The 20,212-nt window shown below is 36.9% G+C and overlaps 2 protein-coding genes across 2 annotated transcripts; both read right to left on the bottom strand.

Moving 5' to 3' along the window:
* Positions 1-1,360: 1,360 nt before the first annotated feature.
* On the bottom strand, positions 1,361-3,952 carry LOC115969413 (transcription factor MYC2-like). The gene is made up of 3 exons (XM_031089049.1): positions 3,915-3,952; positions 3,264-3,779; positions 1,361-2,251 (listed from the first exon to the last, which is right to left on the bottom strand). Exons 2-3 carry the CDS (start codon positions 3,693-3,695, stop codon positions 1,475-1,477), a joined length of 1,209 nt encoding a protein of 402 aa, XP_030944909.1. The 5' UTR covers positions 3,696-3,779; positions 3,915-3,952; the 3' UTR covers positions 1,361-1,474.
* A 4,683-nt stretch (positions 3,953-8,635) lies between these two features.
* Positions 8,636-9,655, bottom strand: LOC115966460. The gene is made up of 2 exons (XM_031085693.1): positions 9,483-9,655; positions 8,636-9,371 (listed from the first exon to the last, which is right to left on the bottom strand). The coding sequence occupies exons 1-2, from the start codon at positions 9,653-9,655 to the stop codon at positions 8,636-8,638; spliced, it is 909 nt and encodes a 302-aa protein (XP_030941553.1).
* Positions 9,656-20,212: the final 10,557 nt, after the last annotated feature.

Genomic DNA, 20,212 nt, shown 5'->3' with positions numbered 1-20,212 from the left:
TACTTGAAGCAAAATATAAAACCCTATACGTCATATGGGCTTGGGCTGAGTTGAAAATTCTGCAGAAAAAACAATCTGCACGAGGTTCGATTGATCAAGTCTAATTTTCGATCGATAGAGCCTTGCAAAAATTGAATAATAATTTCCTGCAATTATTCGATTACAAGTTTACACATAAACACACTTTGAATAGCCTAAATCTAAACTCTAAGTTTTGATCATGGTTTGCCAACATTACACATTGAAGTTCTAATACATTTAGCAATTCAGCAATTCAACATTTATTACATGTAAAAGGGTGAACTTAAGGTAGAGGAATTAATAATAAACAATTGCTAACAATTTCAAGGTATAAAAGAGTTTAATATATACCATAACTATTCATGAGTGCTAGATGATATTATATTCTCAATTTTAAGATTTGGATTTTTAGCATTAAACATTAAAGTGGTTAATCTTTAAAGAAACAACTAAATAAACTAGAACCAAATATTGTAGAAATTTGTAATGCTCCAAAGTTGTTAACTAATGGAAAACAAAGTTCATATTATCCAAACTTGATCCGTGATAATGGAAACTAAAATTTTTTATAAATCTTTTAATGGAAAAGCATGATAATTCTAAAACACAAGCTCTGATACTACATGTAAATATTTTCTTATTGTTGTTAGATTATAAACAACTAAAATTTTAGGATCTTAAATTATCATGATTTCACAACTACACAAAATAATTGTGAAGCTTACCTTGATCCATTACTGAAATTTTCTTAAGATCAAGTCTTATTATAAAATGCACTTAATACTTATAGGAAACTAAGGAAATGTTTCTCTGTCTTAACTCCTTTTTTTTTTTTTTTTTTAACTATTAAGTTTATGGGATGAGGTATTTGAATGTCTCTTTAATAGGTAAAAAGATGAACAAATTCTTTGTACATATAACCTCCACTTGCTTATCAAAGTAAGAGTTACTTAAAAAACTTACTTTTCCATTAACCAATATTTAAGAACATTTAACATCTTATATTAAACCATAAATATATGAAAGTATCAAATTGATACAAAGAGATAAGAGGTAAATTGCTATCAAGTAGCTATCAAAGGGATAAGATATATACAAATCAAATAGCTATCAAATGATAAGATATATACAAATACAAATTAACTGCTGCTACGAAGGGATAACCCTGCTTTGTTACTTGTTCTATTACTTACATGCTCTCTATTCCTTGGTCCGTTTACCTTTAAGCCTATCCCTAAAAGTTCTGGTGGCGAACAAAAAGGTTAATTTGACCACACTGAACAAGCTCTTGTAATCAAGAGACATTTATGAGTGCTACTGTAATGAAAAAAAAGATGTGTGTACTGCGTGTATAATAGACATTGCAGGGGTGAGCCCTTTTACAAATGTGACAAGTGTCTGTCACCGCTCAGCAGATCCCATCACTACAATGTTGTCTCCCATTTTGGCCTCCTCATTGTAAAGTACGTGCAAATCTCATTCTTTTTGACTCACGAACCTGCGTATGATCACAATTTTTCTCTACCACCTTAGCTTGTTCAATTAGCACAGTGAAATCCCTTAACATGGAGGGAATAATTTGTGACCTAATGTCTTTCCTCAAACCCTCATAAAACCTACGACATTTACTATCCTCATCTTCTGCAACATGAGGGGCATATCGTACTAGCTCTAAGAATTTCATCTCATATTCTTTAACTGTCTTGCTCCCTTGTATGAGTTTAAGAAATTTTGACTCTAACTGATCTCGAATACTATCAGGAAAGTAATGATCATAAAATGCCTTTGAGAATGCCTCCCACGTTACTTGTGCCCCTGCCTCATTCATCAATCTTTGTTCATATTCCCACCATCGGTTAACCTCCTCTCCCTCTAACATGAATGTAGCAAATGTTACACGTTGATCATCAATGCACCCTATGGTATTGAAAATATTTTCCATCTTCTTTATCCATTCCTCAGCCTTAAATGGGTTAGTTGTTCCTCTAAACCCAGGTGGGCTTAGCTGACGAAATCGCTTGAACAAAACCAAGATTATATCTCTTGGAGTAGGAAGAAGCGTGGGGGAGGCTCCACCCTGAGTTTGTTGCTCAGACGCACAAGCTTGATGCTTCTCAGTCATTGGTGGCAGAGTGGCAAGTATTTGATAAATCTCTTCAAAACTATCATCCTGAGTTAATACATCATGCTCTCCACCTCTCAGTTGATTAGGTTTCCCCATCACGATCTCCTAATTAAATCATCAAATGAAACCTTAGAATATTCAAAGATTATTAGCACATTAAGGTAACATAATGAAAATACAATGTCATGAAAATATAAATTCAACATAAGGGTGTAAAATATAAATTCATATATCCATCCCCAACCATTAACTATATTTATGTTACCCACTAACTATTTCAATTGCTTCTTAATCAGTTATATATGTAAGGGAAATTCTATTTTTATGTTGTATAATGTAAATTTATATTGTAGACACATAAAAAATGCCAAATATAATACATATTTTGTAAAAAATAATAAATATTATACACCTTTTTTGTAAATGAATAAAATATTTATTTATTTATTTATTTTTTGTGTTTACAGTGTAAATTCAGACTGCAAGTATAATATAAACATGTAAAGTTCCTATATCTAAATCACAAACATCTTGAAAGGCGACATAAAGGTAATGTTTGATTTTTGTGCAATGCATGGCATGTATCTCGCAATCTATTGGCCCAGAATACTTTACCCATGATACGGTCATTACTTGGGTTTGACACTGGGTTTATTTGGTATTTTCAATTTAGTTAAGGGCATTTTAGGCGTTGTGCAAATGAAATATTCTTAGAAGCAAGATATTCTGTTTAGGATTCCTCATATATATATATATATATATATATATATATTTTATCAACCCTCGTATATTATTTTAATCATTATTCATCGTGACTAATATTATTCTATTATTATTACTAATGATTCATGACTAATTATATTAGTCATTGTTTCTCAAAAAAAAAAAAAAAAAAATTATATTAGTCATAAGTTCTATTATTAAATTAGTGTTGTCTTTGAAACGTAATTGTTCTAGCTTTTGCTAGCTTTGTAGAAGAGAATGATTAGGTTACTTTTTGATTGAAGAATGCTTATCTTTTCTTTTTCCAGTTAACTGTGAATTAATGAAACTAGTATCTACTTTTACTATATAAAAAAATATATATATTTGTCATGTAATCACTTGAAAAGCTAACCTTGTTGATCATATCGGTGCTTTGGAAAATTAGCATAGTCGAGCCCAATTCCACGATACCATTTGCCGAGGGTAACCAAACCATGGTTTGGAGCCCGGAAGCCAGACCCATTCGTGCCCGGTTGCACGTCGAGGTCGCTAGATGGTCCAACCCAGCCACCCAAACCAATCTCGAAGTGACAAAAGCTTGGCCTGGGAGGCCACTGCCGTTCAAGAAGCACTGCGTCTTCGACTTCAAGAAGAACCACTCGGTATTGGTAACATCTTCTTCATCCGTAGCAGAAGCTAGGATCTCTTGTTCCTCTAACACCACTGACAATGGCTTCTCAGTCCTGTCGTTGGTTTCCACGTCGTAATCATTGTTGCCTTTGTAGTATCCATCAGCCCATCGCAAAATGGGCATGCCAGAATGGTCGTACGATGAACTCCACATGATGGCGTAGGTCCAACTGTGGCGAACCTCCTCGATTAGCTTCTGGAGTGCAGCTTGAAGCTGATTGTTATATTCAGATTGAATAGAGAGAGGAGAGCGTGCATTATTACCAGCACGTTGAAAATGAGGTTTAACTTCGCCGAAATGAAGATCTTCAAATTCAGGCAAGCGGGTTGAAGTAGACTGGTGTATATGTATTGATTCATTGGTAGATGTGTCTGATAGTTTTGAAGGAGAACCTGGACTGTTTGTTGACTCGTTTGGGGTAAAGGTTGAGGGTGTGGAGTAATAGAATTGTTGTGGGGGTCTTTCATTAGATTCTGAACTCTCGGTAGACTTGTTTGGTGGGAAGATTGATGATATGGAATTAGAGAATTGTGGTTGTGGGTGTCTTTCATTGGATTCTGAACTCTCAGTAGACTTGTTTGGTGGGAAGATTGATGATATGGAATGAGAGTATTGTGGAGCCGTTTCATTAGATGCTGAACCACCAGACCCAGAATTGTATGCTGGAAAAATTGATGGTATGGATGGAGGAGAATGTGACATTCTTTTATCTTCACAAATCGAGCTCTCGGGTTCAGATTGATTTTTTAAAAAGAAGACAAAGCTGAAGAATTTCGTCCGTGATCGCAATACCTCTTCAAATCAAACACGTACAAAGTTAATAAAATCAAATCAATATTACTAATCTCATATATACGACTAGATCTTTTATTTTTATTTAGAAAACAAATGAACAATTTTTTTTTTGGGAGCAACAAATGAACAATCTTGGACAACAACAATTGTGGGAAAAACAAAAGGTTGCTCTCAAATGATTACATCACCTTGGGATCAATCCCCAGCTGCCACAGGACTGGTTTTCAGACCAATCTTGCACAGCAATTTATGTGGAAGATTGATGTAAATAACCTAGAAAGGACCTAATGACAGAGTTGACGTGCACATAGAACAATTTAAAAATCACACGTGGAGGAGATGTGACAGACAGGAATCTTCCAACCCCAGCTTATTTTAATTCTTATATTTAAGATCTGTTTGGATACAACTTATTTTGTTAAAAATTAAAAGTTGAAAATACTGTAATAAAATAATTTTTAAATGTATGAATGGTATCGTGAAACCCATTTTTAATGAAAAAGTTGATGAAAAATGGAGTTTATGGGTCTCGTGAACAGTGCATGGGTGCACTGTTCACGGGAGAAACGTCAACAACTGCGGTTGGAAAAAAAAAAAAAAAAAAGGCACAAGTTATGCACTGTTCACGGGAGAAAAGTCAACAACTGCGGTTGGAAAAAAAAAAAAAAAGGCACAAGTTCTAAACCCAGACACCAATAAGTCGGATCCAAACGGGCAATTAGTCCAAAATGGCAACCCAGTCTTAAAGAAAATTCCCTGACCTACTCATTGACATGGGAATTGGTTCATTAGTTTTAAAATGGGGAGGAGTTAGTTTTAAAATTGGAAGGAATGGGAGGAAATATAATTAATTTTAATATAATTTATATTAAAATTTTAAAAAATTTCTTATATTTAGATATTTAATTTAAAATAGAGATTTAGTAGTAATATTATTAGAAAACATTTATTATAATTTGGGATTATTACATTTTCTGATCCAAAAAAAAAAAAAAAACTTAGGGTGTAATAAAAAATTATTTCACCACACATAATACTCATCATACCCTTAGGTTTTTATTTTTTTTTATTTTTTTATTTATTGAATAAAGTAGTAATCCTAAATTATAATAAATTCTCTAAATTATAATAAATTCTCTAAATGTAGTAATCCTATCACCCTTTGGGGTGCACCCATCCACTTATGGACTTTTTAATTTGCAAGCATCTCTTGGGATGAACCCGTCCACTTGTGGACTTATTGATAAACATGTACACTTAAGGACTTGGCATTTTCACATCACCCTTTGGGGTGCACTTATCCTCTTACAGACTTTGTAATTTGAAGGCATCCCTTGGGATGAATTCGTCCACTTGTGGACTTAATGATAAACTTGTACACTTAAGGACTTGGCATTTTCACATCACCCTTTGGGATGCACCCGTCCACTTATGGACTCAATAATAAATGTAGTTTTGCAAGGACGTAGACATACACATGACATATCTGAATAATTCCTCTTATTGTGATAACTACATGCATAAAAAAATTATTCTTGAAAAATGGAAAGCTGCCCTTTGGGCTTAAAAGGTACCGTAAATAGTAAAAATCTAGTTAAAAAGAAGAAAACTGGAGATGAGGAGTGGTGTTGTTTATGCCATTATCTATTGGTAGTATCTCTTCAGGTGCTTCGTGTTCCATGGGTGGTGCAATTTTTGCACGTCTAGCATCTCTAAATGGTAGGTGTCTTTCCTCTGTGATGATGTGATTCTGTAGGGTCCTTCCCAATTAGGTCCTAGCTTTCTTTGTGGGATCCATTGTGGCACCCATCACCTTCCTTAAGACGAGGTCTCTAACTTGAAAGTCTATGTGTTAGACTTTTGAATTGTAGTGCTTTGCCATGAGATCTTGATACCGAGTTAACCTTTGTTCGGCCATCGCTTTGACTTCGTCCACTAAGTCCAGTTGTAAGTGCATAGCTTTGTCGTTCCTGTCCTCATCGTGGTTCTCTATTTTGTAGCTTGTGAGTCCTACCTCAACTGGGATAATGGCTTCGCTTCCGTATGCTAGTTGAAATGGTGTCTCCCCTATAGGTATCCTAGCCGTTGTTTTGTATGCCCATAATATTCTCGGTAACTCTTCCGGCCATATACCCGTTGCCCCTTTGAGCCTAGTCTTAATGATTTTAAGCAAGGATCGGTTCATGACCTCAGCTTGTCCGTTGGCCTGTGGATAGGCAGGGGAAGGAGTAGTGATTCTTGGTCCCTAACTGTGAGCAAATATCCCTGAACAAGTCGTTATTGAATTGCTTTCCGTTGTCTAAGATTAGTACTCTAGGTATACCGTACCTGCAGATGATATTTCTCCAGACAAAGTTTCGCACGTTCTTCTTTGTGATGGTGGCTAGGGTTTCGGCTTCCACCCATTTGGTGAAGTAATCTATGTCGACCACCAAGAACTTCAGTTGTCTAATTGCTATTGGGAACGGGCCCATGATATCTAAGCCCTATTGAGCGAAAGGCCATGGGGCCATCATTGGGGTGAGCTCCTCTGTTGGCTATCTAATGAGGTTGCCGAACCTTTGACACTCGTCACAAGTTTTGACATAGGCTTGGGCATCATATCCTGCCTGAATCAGCTTGTGCACTAAAGACCATGATCCTTAATGGCTCTCGCAGACTTCTTCGTGGACTTCCCTCATAACATAGTTTGCTTCCTTGGGGCCAAGGTACCGTAGGTACAGGCGAGAGAAGCCTCTTTTGTACAAGATGTCCTTGATTAGCATGAATCGTGCTGCCTGAACCTTTAGCTTCCCCGCGGTTTCCTTACCGTCAGGTAGTGTGTTGTCTCTTAATTAAGAAATTATGGGTGTGGTCCAGTTGCTTCTCAAGTCTATTTCCTGCACACCGACGCAATCTATCAAGGGTGAAATCTGAACAAAAGAAAGTACCTTACTGGGAATGTGTATGCATTATGATGATGCAGCTTTAGCAAGACGGTCGACTTGCTCATTCTCTTCTTTTGGGATCTGAGCAAACTTGGCTTGAAGGTTGTTCCTTCATTTTCTTACTTGCTCTAAGTACTTCTTCATCTTTTCACCCTTGCATTCGAAGTCGTCATTCACATGATTCGTGACCACTTGAGAATTGCAGTAGACAACCACATTCGTTGCCCTTATTGCCCTAAAGAGATCCAATTCTACCACCAGGGCTTCGTATTCTGCCTCATTGTTGGTTGTAGGGAAGTCGAGTCGAACCATGCACTCGATCTCGTCCTCTTTCGGTGAATGAAGTACTATACCTACTCTACCTGCCTGCCTATTGGACGATCCATCCATGTGGACGTTCCATAGAGGGTGCCCTTTTGCCCCCTGACCTTCCGTATCAGTAAACTCAGCAATGAAGTCAGCGATCGCCTGACCCTTTATGGCTATACGCGGATGGTACTGTACGTCGAATTTGCTTAATTTGATTGCCTATAACGCCATCCGTCCAGTGGCTTTCGGAGTGCTCATTGCTCTACGTAGAGGTTTGTCTGTTAGGACAACCATAGTGTGGGCCTAGAAGTATGATTTGAGCTTACGAGCTGCGGTTACTAAGGAGAAGGCGAGCTTCTCCATCAATGGGTACCTCTCTTCTGCGCCTCGGAGCACTCAGCTTGTGTAGTATACAGGTTTCTGTACCCTGTCCTTTTCTCTGACTAAGGTTGCACTAATAGCAATCGTGGAGACGACCAGATAGAGGAACAATTCTTCCCCTGGTTTGGAGGGACTCAGCAATGGCAGGGAAGAAAGGTATGCCTTCAGGTCTTCGAATGCTTGCTGGCATTCGGTCGTCCATTTGAAGGACTTCTTTAATGTACAAAAGAAAGGTAGGCATTTGTTCGTTACTCTTGAGATGAACCTGTTTAGTGCAGCTACCTTGTTGTTAAGGCTTTGTACTTCCTTAATGTTCTTTGGCGGCTTCATCTCCATTATAGCCTGTATCTTGTCTAAATTGACCTCAATACCTCTCTAGGACACCATGAACCCTAGGAATGTTCCGGCCATCAAAGGTCTCCTTAAGGTCGTCCAAATGGTCGTCTTCCCGTCAACTTTTTACTAACATATCGTCCACGTAGACTTGAACGTTCCTCCTAATTTGATGTGCAAACATTTTGTTCATTAGCCTTTGATACGTTGCACCCGCATTCTTAAGACTGAATGGCATTACTATGTAGTAGAAGAGACCTTGACTAGTGACGAATGAAGTCTTCTCTTGATTAGCCTCGTCCAACTTGATCTAGTTGTACCAGAAAATGTATTCATGAAGCTCAGCAACTAGTGTCTTGGTGTCGAATCCACCAAGATGTCGATCCACGAAAGTGGGTAACTGTCCTTGGGGTATGCCTTGTTCAGGTCCGTGAAATTTATGCACATCCTCCACTTACCGTTGGCCTTTTTGACCATCACCACGTTGGCCAGCCAATCAAGATAGTATACTTCTCGTATGAACTCTGCCTTTTGTAATTTTCGCACCTCTTCTACTATAGCCTTGTCTCGCTGCTGGGCGAATATTCTCTTCTTTTGCCGGATGGGGGGAAAAGAGGGTGATACGTTCAACTTGTGAACCATGACTAAGGGGTTAATCCCGGGCATGTCTTTGTGGCTCCAGGCAAAGACATCCTGGTTCTCCTTCAGGAATGTCATAAGTGCTTGATGGACTAGCTGGCTGGCAAGGGTGCTGATCTTGGTAGATCGTTTAGGTCTGGAGTCATGGAGGAGTATCTCCTCTAACCCCTTAACAGGCTCTGCTCTTGTTCGTTTTCCTTCTATACTCATGGTTTGTAAATGATCGTCCATCTTCAGCATGGCTATGTAGCACTCGCGTGCAACCATTTGGTCTCTTCGCACCTCTCTTACTCCATAATCGATGGGGAACTTGATGATCAGGTGGTAGGTTAAAGTTACATCCTTCCACAAATTAAGGGTAGGACGGCCTAGGATGGTATTGTAAGCGGACGAACAGTCAACAACCAAGAATGTGACATCCTTGGTAATTTGTTGAGGGTAATCACTGACCGTTATGGGCAAAATGACCGCACTAAGGGGGTATACTCTTGTTCCTACGAATCCAACAAGTGTTGCGTTGGTTGGAACCAGCCGTTCCCTTTCAATCCTCAACTACTGGAACGCTGGGTAGTAGAGGATATCAATGGAGCTCTCATTGTCTACAAGGACTCGATGAGTATTATAGTCCTCCACCCATATGCTAACTACAAGCGCATTATCGTGTGGGTGGTGGAGACATTGGGCATCCTCCTCTGTGAACCCAATTACAAGGTTGTTGATCTGTGCCATCTTTGAGACTAAACCCATTAGCTGGACGTTCTGGACCATCCTAAGGTAGGTCTTGCGTGCCTTCCTGGATGAACCGGAAGCTGTGGTGCCCCTTACGATCATCCTTATGTCTCCTAGGAGTGGACTAGTACGCTTGTTTTCCCTTTAGGTAGCCTGTTCTTGTGGTGGGTTCGTCCTTTCCTTGCTGACGAATCTTTGCAATTTTCCTTATTTGATAAAGGCTTCTATCTACTGCTTCAAGTTGTAGCATTCAGATGTGTCGTGACCGATCACGGTGGAAATGGTAGTACTTGTCTCTGGACCTTTTACTGGGGTCTCCCTTTAGCTTGCTGGGCCATGTAAAGGCTGCTTCGTCCTTGATCTGCATTAGAACTTATCAAATTGGGTAGTCAACGGGGTGAAGCTTGCGAACCTCCCAGTGGGGGGCTTGGAGCACCTATCCTCCTGTCAGTTTCCAATCCTTGTTGTCTTCCATCCCCTGTCCTGTCGTGCATCTTCTTGCCTTTCCCTCTTCTTAGGCTTCTTTTCTTGGGCTAGCAACGCGTCTTCCACGTTCATGTACTTAGTAGCTCGATAAAGTACATCCAACATGGTTTTTGGGTTGTTTTTTTATAAGGAAAACAGAAACTTCCCCTTCCGTAACCCATTAGTGAATGCAACAATGAGTATCTTGTCGTCGGCTTCATCAATCGAGAAGGCCTCTTTGTTAAAGCGGGTTATGTAAGATCTTAGCGTCTCATCTTCCTATTGCTTGATGCTTATCAAGCATACAGTGGACTTCTTATACCTGTACCCCCCGATAAAGTGCGAGACAAACTGTGCGCTTACAGCTCCTTGAAGGTACTGATAGAGTTAGGTGTTAGCCTGCTGAACCATACCCTTGCGAGACCCTTCAGCGTAGTTGGAAAAGCTCGACACATGATCTCGTCTGCCACACCTTATAGGTGAATGAGGGTTTTGAACGACTCCAGGTGGTCCAAAGGATCCTTTGATCCATTGTAGGCCTTAACCTACAGTATACGGAACTTTGGCGGAAGGGGGAATGAAGTGACGGGTGCAATAAAGGGTGAATCTGTCCGATAGACCATCTCGTCGAGGTTGCTTGACACCTGTCCTCTGAGGGCGTTCATCATGAAGTCCATCCGTTCTTTCATCATTTGCATCTTTACGACTATGTACGGTGGAGTTGTATCTGCGATGGACAGACAGCTGGTGTCCTGTTGTTTTTGTCTGCTTAGAGCATTGCTACCTTCTGGTCTTTCTTGGTCCCTTCTCTCGATGCTGGTGCCTTCTTGCTCCTCTCCATGAGCGTTAGGCCCTGCTTTCCTTTGGCACAATTGCTCCTCCAGATCATGGTTTTGCTTAATAAGTAGTTCAACGGCTGCAGTGAGAGTCTGAACCTGTCTTTCAAGGGCGGTGGTATGTGGTTCGTCTACTTGGTTGTTGTTAGTTGCCATCGAGCGAGTAAGTACCATACAACTCTTTGTCTGGAAAGTGGTAGTATGGCTTCTGAGAGTTTTATGTGTATCTTGATTTCTGAGGGTTTTAAGTTTTTATAGTAGTGTAGAACCGATCTTTATTTCTTGGCGAAGAAGGCTTTTCCTTGTGGGGAAAAGCCTCATAAATGCACGTATTTTGCGGGATACTTTCCATATAGAGACTTTGTTTATTAGGGTTAATCGTAGGGCACAAGACATTTCCATTTGAAATTTCTTGGAGACCACTTAGGCCATGTGGCTTTGCTACCCATCTCCCTTGTGTCTGTCTAATTGGAATCCATCCACTATGGAGAGTCCGTCCGTCTTCTTTTCCTCTTCGTCTGGGGCACGATCTATTTTGCCCTTTGTTTGTCAGTACGTTTAGACCATCCCTTTCCTTAGTTCCATTACTTATGGTTGGCTTTATTGAACAGATCCGTCTACCTCAAATTTTATCCCCTTCACATACCATCATTCTTTCCACCCACACAGTCTCAGTCAAATTCATTATCAACCCATAGATAAAGTCACGGATTTGATCATGCCATACCCTCAATCTTCCAGCCAAACTATTCTTGTTCTAGTTCCAATGCATCAACCCATGACCTTGATTAGTGTACTTTGGACTTAAACAAATTGATTCATGAATTTAAAGAAGTTCTTTTGAGTAAAGTAACTCGCTAGTGCCCAATTACATTTGATAACTTGGACGACAATGATGAGAGATTCTTGCCACTGGAAATCGAAGTGGAGTTAGAGAAGGCCTGCGAGAAGTAGACCTATGCTATCTACTGGGAGTTGGACAGCCTATCCTATTCTTCCTTGAAAAATATTAGGCCAGCCAAAGGCTTCTTCAATATAGACAATCAAAAGTTTAGAAACAATGATATCTAGTTCTTCAAGCTCAGGGATTCGATTCCCATGTTCACATTTGGCAGCGTCTTTTGCCAAGTTTTCAGCACTTCAAGCCCCATCTGGGTGGTTGGGGAGGACTGCCTGGCGAGCTTAATGTACTATCAGATTCGCTTGGGCAGTAAGTATGGACTCCAGACCATGACTTGGATACGCGTAGTGGAAGGTGTTATGGAATTCGGCTCCACAGAGCTCATTCACCCAAATTGAATTTGAGAGAGAGAATGATTAATGAATGTCCTAAGGATATTGATTTATGAAGTATTTTTAGAAACTTTTTATTGAAAAAAAAAATGACAATTAGAAGTTTAGAAACAATGATATCCAATTCTTCAAGCTTAGGGATTCGACTCCCATGTTTACATTTGGCAGCGTCCTTTGCCAAGTTTTCAGCACTTCAAGCCCCATCTGGGTGGTTGGGGGAGGACTGCTTGGCGAGCTCAATGTACTATCAGGCTCGCTTGGGTAGTAAGTATGGACTCCAGACCATGTCTTGGATACACGTAGTGGACGGTGTTATAGAATTCAGCTTCACAGAGCTCATTCACCCAACTTGAATTTGAGAGAGAGAGAAGAATTAACAAATGTCCTAAGGATATTAAATTAGGAAGTATTTTTAGAAACTTTTTATTGAAAAAGAATAAAATTATTGATTTTTTTAATTTATAGCTTTTTTGTACTTCACATAAAAATAAAATTAAAACTTTTTTAATGTGGTCATATAACAAATGCCCTATGAAGTATTGGTTAATGGAAAATGGTATGCAAAAACCATATGTACATTGGGTGTTCATGTACTAGGAGGCTTAATTTGGCAGCAAGACTCTTGAAGTTGAAGATGTGCCTGATGAATAAAACTTCGTCTGACTGGGATGAAATGTGCATTGGGGAGTTAACGAGCTTAAGGGGAACAGTTTCATGTGAAATTATGTAGGTTTCTTGCATCCATCTATCATTTATGGTTGCAACATAATGCAAAATCCAAAATGGTAATGTCATGGCAGAAGAAGGCATACTTCGAGTTATTTTATATGCACGTGTTTCTTTAAATTCTTTTGGGGCTGTTTACTCTATGAGAAAATAGGTGAAAGAATGAGAGAAAATTGGATTTTGATTACTATAATTAGGCTAGAGATTCAGTGTGATTGCTTTGCTTGTGTATCAATTCGGATTTAATTAGTGAAGTACCTGAAATAACTATTATCCAATTGAATATTGACCAAGGAGGGAACTAGAATAAAAAGCTTTATTCAACTAAGAGTATTCATATCATTCTATCTAAAATATTCTGTCTATTTTAGCATAATAACCAACTTTTTTCTATCTTACACAAATATTTTGCAAAAAAAACTTACATCAAATTATCTATTATACACTATTTTATTTAAATACTCAATTATTATTATTATTGTCATTATTATTATATTTCACCTTCTAATACATTCTCTTCCTTTTTTGGACATTTAAGAGAGTCAAAGGAAGAGAGAGAGAAAGAGAGTGACAAGGGTGAGAGAGGAAAGAGAAAAAAATTAAAATAGAAAGGTATAGTAATTGTGTATATTTATATAGTTATTGTAGCAATATTAATATATGGAAAATGTTAAAGAACTCTCTCCCTACTTTGGACATTAAAGAGAGTCCAGAGAAGAGAGAGAAAGAGAGTGACAAGGGTGAGAGAGGAGAGAGCGGAGAGAGAAAAAACTAAAATAGAAAGTTATAGTAATCATGTATATTTATATGGTTATTGTAGCAATATTAATATATGAGAAATATTAAAGAATGCCCTAAGGACATTGGTTTAGAAACTATTTATAGAAACATTTTATTAGAAAAAATGATAAAGTAATTAATTTTGTTGACATCTTTTTATATTTCTTATAAAAGTTATGTCAAAAGTTTCCTAATATAGTTTATTACTAATTGCCCTATGGACATTCTTTAACATACCCCTTAGTATATATGTATAGTATTATAGATAGACTTATGTTGATAATTTTTGAACAAATTTGTGTAAAACTAACTTTTTTCTACTTTGCACCTACTGGTACAAAGACTAAGACATGCTTGAGAAATAGGTTCTTTGATATCGACTATTAGTTTATTTATTTATTTCTTTTCGTTTTATTTTGCATTAAACAAGCATGTCATTACTATAACTAATTACATTATTTTTCTCAAAGCACAGAGCATTTATATTATTTACAAGATATGTAAATTAAATTATTTTATTACTTGAAGCACGTAGCATTCATTTGATTTGTTCTTTACTATTTCATTTAATTAATTTAATGACATATGTAAATTTAGAATTGGCCACTAGATTTTGACGTGCTAACTTGTGATGAAGCAAGGAAGTTGATATCGTACAGTACCAGCCAGTACGGCTGGAATTCTTCGTACCAGTCGATGAACCGGTACCGAAACACCTTCAAAATGTACTGCTCAAGATACCGGCCTATATCGGACAATACCGGCCGTACCGGAGTATACTGGATGTTTCGATCGGAAAAGAGAAATTCAGCCGGTATAAAAACTAAAAGGAAAAATAGAAGAAATGCATGATTTGAACAAACCCCAGTGCAGCAAGTTGCCACCACATTGACATCGCCGATATCTTCTTCTTCCTTTTTTTTTTCTTCTTCTCGTCTGTTGTCCTTCCCCACTACTCTGATTTCTTCTCTTTTTTGTTGAACAATGAACATTGCTATGTGGTTTCTCTTTCTTTGTTTTGTATCTTATTTGAAATTTCCTAAGCCCTATTACACATGACTAGCCTTGGAAATGTTGAAAACTTATATTTTTTTAATAAAAGATGGGCTGAATTTTGAGCCCCACGTTATGTGATGCATTAATTGCATCACATCAATAGAACCTTTAGTTTTTTTTTTTTTTTTTCCTTTTTTAGTAGCAACTTTTTAGTTTTCTTTGTATGCAATGAATAATTAAGTTTTTTGGTTCAAAAAAAAAATTTAAGTTTTTTTGTTTTTTGTATTGTGTTTTTTTTTCTTTGTATGCGATGAACAATTGAAGTAATGTTTTATGGTAAACATAGATTTTTGAGGTAATGTTTTATGGTAAATAGAGATTTTGTGTGTGTGTGTGTGTGTGTGTATATTAAATATATAAAATGGTGGTAAACCCGAAACGGTACATCAATATTGACCAGTACCCGAAATATATCGTACCGTTGGTCAAACTGGTACAGCATCCAGGACGGTATTAACTTCATTGTGATGAAGACGTCAATGCAGGAAACTTTAGAGCAAATTAAAGAGGGATAAGGAAATAGTGAATGAAATATGGGTTTCGAGTCGTAGGGTTTCGAAATAGAGAGCAATAAACAAAATTGCCACCCCACATTATTTATTTATTTTTTTTGGGAACACCAGGATGTCATAATTATTGACCAATATACAAAATTGCCACTAGCACATATTAGAATACGAGAAAGTGGAGACAGAAAACATCAAAATGACGTAGATTTCCATAAACTCATCCACAAAGTGTTTGTGAGACTTGATTTTTTAAGATGTGTTTATAATAAACAGTCAGTCAACAATAGTTCAATTTGGTGAAATCAAGTTTTGAAAACTCTTACCAGCGTGTTTTCAATCCTCAAAGGAACGCGGAAAATTAGTTGTGAGGAAGTTCCCAATAAACTCCACTCCACTGCTTCGCTTTCTACCCAATAGCTTGTTTGGATTGAAAGGATGGAATACAAATTTTCTGTACCACTTTTTGTACTCACACTTTATGTTTCACCAATTATAATTTGTCATGTATTTATTGTTTTCTGTTTTGAACTTTGACAATTTTATAAGAAGAGTTAAACAACAAGTTGTGATTAATGAAATATAAAGTGAAATACAAAATGTGGTACAAAAGATTTGTATCGAAATGGAAGAGAGCGTAGAGTAGAGTTAGTTGATTCCATCCTCATTAATATGCAATCCATCCATAGGTCCCTCCTTAGTTTTAGTCATATCAAATAGGACCTTTTGCCTTTTGGATTATTAATTTGATGGAATCCATATATGTCTCTACGTGCACCAGACAATGATCTCGTGAGACTTTGAGTGTGTTTAGGACTAACTTATAAGCTAGTTTTATGTTTTGTAGTTTTTATGCAGCTTTTTAAATTTATTTATTTATTTTTACTTTTTTCAAAGTAAAAGTATATTTTCCCATATACTATTTTCCAAAGTATATTTTTAGCAAAAAGTTAAATAAGCTGTTTTCATATTTCTCATATTTTCACTCTTTCACTCCTTCCATCTTTTCACCCTTTCCTGCAGCCAAGTCCTTGTTTGGTACTTCATTTTCTCTTTTATTTGACATAAGCAAATTTTGGTCGGATATTTCATTTGTTAATGAACTATTTTAGAAAAGTATTTATATTACTTTCATAGGAAATATAAAAAGGTGTAAAAAAAAAAAATCAATTGTTTATTTTTCCCATAAAAGGCTTCTAAAAATATTTCCAAAACCAATACTTTTAGGACATATGTTAACTTTTCCAAACAAATTTAATTAACATATAAAACTTGGAAGTTTGTAATTGGAATGTACATGATACCGATAAAAAAGACCACCTTATTTTGATTTTTTTAATTTACCCTTCCTAATAGAGTCCAAAGTTAATTAAAAAATTACCACAATATGAGAAAATAAGAAAGACTACATCAAGAGTTATGTTAGAGATACTATAACTTTCACTTTGTGGAGCTTATAAACTAATGTGCTACCGATCACTAAAATACTTTTTAAATATTCATTTATTATGTGGTTGAAGTCCACTAATCACTTACATTACCACATCATTTTATAAATTTTATGCAGTAAAACCTGTATCTTTAGCATTTTCCATACATTAAATGACATTCTCTAAAAAACCTCAAGAAGTGCTATAAACAAAAAAAAAATTCACAGCAATTGAAGTGGTAGATGTTGTTAATTCTCATATAATTAAGCCCTATTACTCACAATATGTCATTTTGGTAATTATGAAATATTGAGTAAAAATTGTTGTGACTTTAGACATATTGGTTGGGTTTGGATTCGGCTTATTGCGTCCACGTTTTGCTTTCAACGCGTTTCAGCCATTTTTTTTTTTTTGGTAGCTGCACTTGTTGACTTTTTGTCCGTGAACAGTGCATCTGTGTACTATTCACGTACTCACAAATTCCACTTTTCAGTAATTTTTTCATTAAAAATAGGTCCCACAATACTATTCACACATTTAAAAATTATTTTACTACAGTGTTTTCAGTTTTCAGTTTTCAGTTTCAACAAAATAAGTTCAATCCAAACAGACCCATTGAGAAAACTCGCCTCAAAACATTTTCAAGTCATAAATTTTTTTAGAATAAATATGATAGAATTTAAGTTTATAACCTCCACCATATAATCATTGCTCTTTTTCTAGGTTTAACTCTCAAGCTCAATAACAAAAGACTTTAGAAGTCACCTCAGTCATGGTTTCTGAAAACAATAAAGTCATCATTCAATAAGTTATTACTGTTTTAGTGGGCCTTACCGCTTGTTATTAAATGGTGGAAACTGAAAACGAGTTTCAACTTTGAAGGCTCTTGCAGTCTTACCGAATTGGGAAGAAACCGTGTACAGTAAGTTTCCTATGAACTCCACTGCCACGGGTTCTCTTTTTGTTTATAATGCTACTGTCGTTGCTGTGCAATCCATCCTTAGGTCCCTCCATCGTCCCACTTTTTCTTCTTATTTTCTATCTTTCCACTTTTTATCCACACAACCAAACGAACTCTTAGTCCCAATAATCTTCCCTTTTTCCTTTTGGATTATTTGATGGAATATATTGCCCCAGCCGATGTGTCTCTGCCCAGTACACCAGACAGAGAAGAACAAATTTCACGTCCTTCTATCTTTTCGATCTTTCCACCGGCAAAGTCTCTGTCTGGTAGCAGTGGTGATGCTTCATTATATAATCAAACGCTAATTCCACACTTGTCTTCTTCCATACCATCCTTCTTTCCACCAGATAACTCTTGTTCAAGCTCCGTATCTGCTCAAACAAAACACTTCTCTCCTTATTACATAACCTCATTATTTCCTCCCACACAGTCTAAGACAAATTCAGCATCTAGTGTAAGACCAGCTTACGAATTTGGTCATTCCATACCTTCAATCTTCCGTCCAAACTATTCCTTCCCTTCTTCAGTGGAACCAACCCATCACTATTGTTAGAGATATATTAGCCCATTAGTATAAGCCCAAGTCTAATTCTACTTTGTGTGCAAGCTAAGTTTCCTGCTTGTACTAGAAGTCTATTAGTTTAGGGTTTAGTCTACTATATATACACATGTTATGATTCATTGTAATACAGGATTTATACTACACTCTAATATATTATTAATATAGCCCTTTAGGGTTTCCTCCGTGGATGTAGGCCGTTAGGCTGAACCACGTAACCCTCGTGTGTTATTGTGTTTTATACTTTATGTTTTCGCTTCCGCATCTATACTAACATATTCAACATGGTGTATCAATGCTAATATTTAACAACTATCAATTGAGTGAAACTGAAGAATATCATTTACAGTGGTCTAATATAAAGGACTGGCACTCAATTAAGTTTAGTATCAACAATGAGGAAGAGAAAATCTTTCCACTGCAAGTGGAGGCCGCATTCAATCAGGCCCGCCGCGAGAGGTGGACCTATGCTATATACTGGGAGTCAGACGGGCTATCCAATTCTTCTTTAGGGCACACTTTGAGTCCTATCAAAGGGTTCTACAATACGGATGATTTCAAGTTTAAAGACAAGGCTGTCTCGTTCTTCCAGCTCAGGGAGTCATGGCCTGATAACTTAACCTTTGGCAATGTCCTATGCCAAGTTTTCAATAGTTCGATCCCCATCTGGCGTGCTGGGGAGGACCGCTTGGCAAGTTCGATGTACTACCGACCCCACCTGGGCCATGAGTATGGACTCCAGACCATGTCTTGGATGCACTTAGCTGATGGTGTCATGGAATTCGGCTCCACAGAGCTGATTCACCGAGCTTGAATCTCGTATCAGAAACATTGGACGAAAAATGAGAGGAAAATCAGAGGCGGAGATACGTGTATGTGCCTACAAAAAGGAGACTCGGCCTTCCAAATATTTGAGCTAGTCTAATGATACTTTTAAAAAAATTGTTCAATTGATCTAGTAGTTATAGAGTTTTTTTTTTTTTTTTTTTTCACATTTATTTTTTATTGTAAAATGTATTCTTGTGTTTGTTATAGTTTTAGATTATTTATGTCTTTGAATACTTTATTAGTTCAATTGAAATTTTTTACTCACTAGAAAAATTGGTAACTTATATTAAAAATGAAAACTTTAAGGATTCACTATGAAGGATATTAAGTTATAATTTGTGCATGTTTATGAAAGTTTGTATAAGCTAATAAATTAGTATAATAAGGGTCAGTTTGGGATTCAGTTATTTTGCTGAAACTGAAAACTTTTTTCTGAAAGTACGGTAAATAAAGGTAAAATTTAGTCGAAATAGTAAAGTGGAACCCATGAATAATATCAAAAAGTGCAGTGGGGCCTATGAATTGGAGCAAAAATGAGCTGAATAGTAAACTAAGTTGACTTTTTAATTTTTGCCAAACACACACTAAGTTGACCCTCCAAACAAAAATTTTTGCCTACAGCCCCGAGGAATATATTATAAGGGATGATTGAAGGATATATATATTCACCTTTTTAGAAAATTCATTTTCATATTGCCATTATAAATTGAGAAACGCTACGTTTACAACATTTTTATAACATTTTTACAACAAATCATAGGTGGCAGGTTATTATTAGTTCTAATTTAATTTTATTATTGAATTTACTTTTTTGTTCATTAATAACAATCGTTAATAACCAATGTGTTAGGTTCTAAAGTTTAGGATTTTATGTATTTAGAACTCTAATTTGTATTGTTGGCAAACCATGATCAAAACAATGTGTTTAGAAGTGTTTAAAACTAGCTCAAAGTTGCATGTCAATGTAAAGTTGTAATCGAGTTTAAAGCAGGAAGCACTGTGGCCTTCGGCCTGGCTCGATCGATCGAAGCTTAGGCTCGACCGATCGGAGCTCGGGCAGAATGCTTTTCTGCAGATTCGTCCAACTCAGCCCTAATTGTTTTAAAAAGTTTTT

This window comes from Quercus lobata, chromosome 11 (genome assembly GCF_001633185.2).
Source record: "Quercus lobata isolate SW786 chromosome 11, ValleyOak3.0 Primary Assembly, whole genome shotgun sequence".
NCBI lineage: Eukaryota > Viridiplantae > Streptophyta > Magnoliopsida > Fagales > Fagaceae > Quercus > Quercus lobata.
The sequence above is the reverse complement of the archived record's forward strand: the minus strand, read 5'-3'. Positions and strand labels throughout refer to the sequence as shown.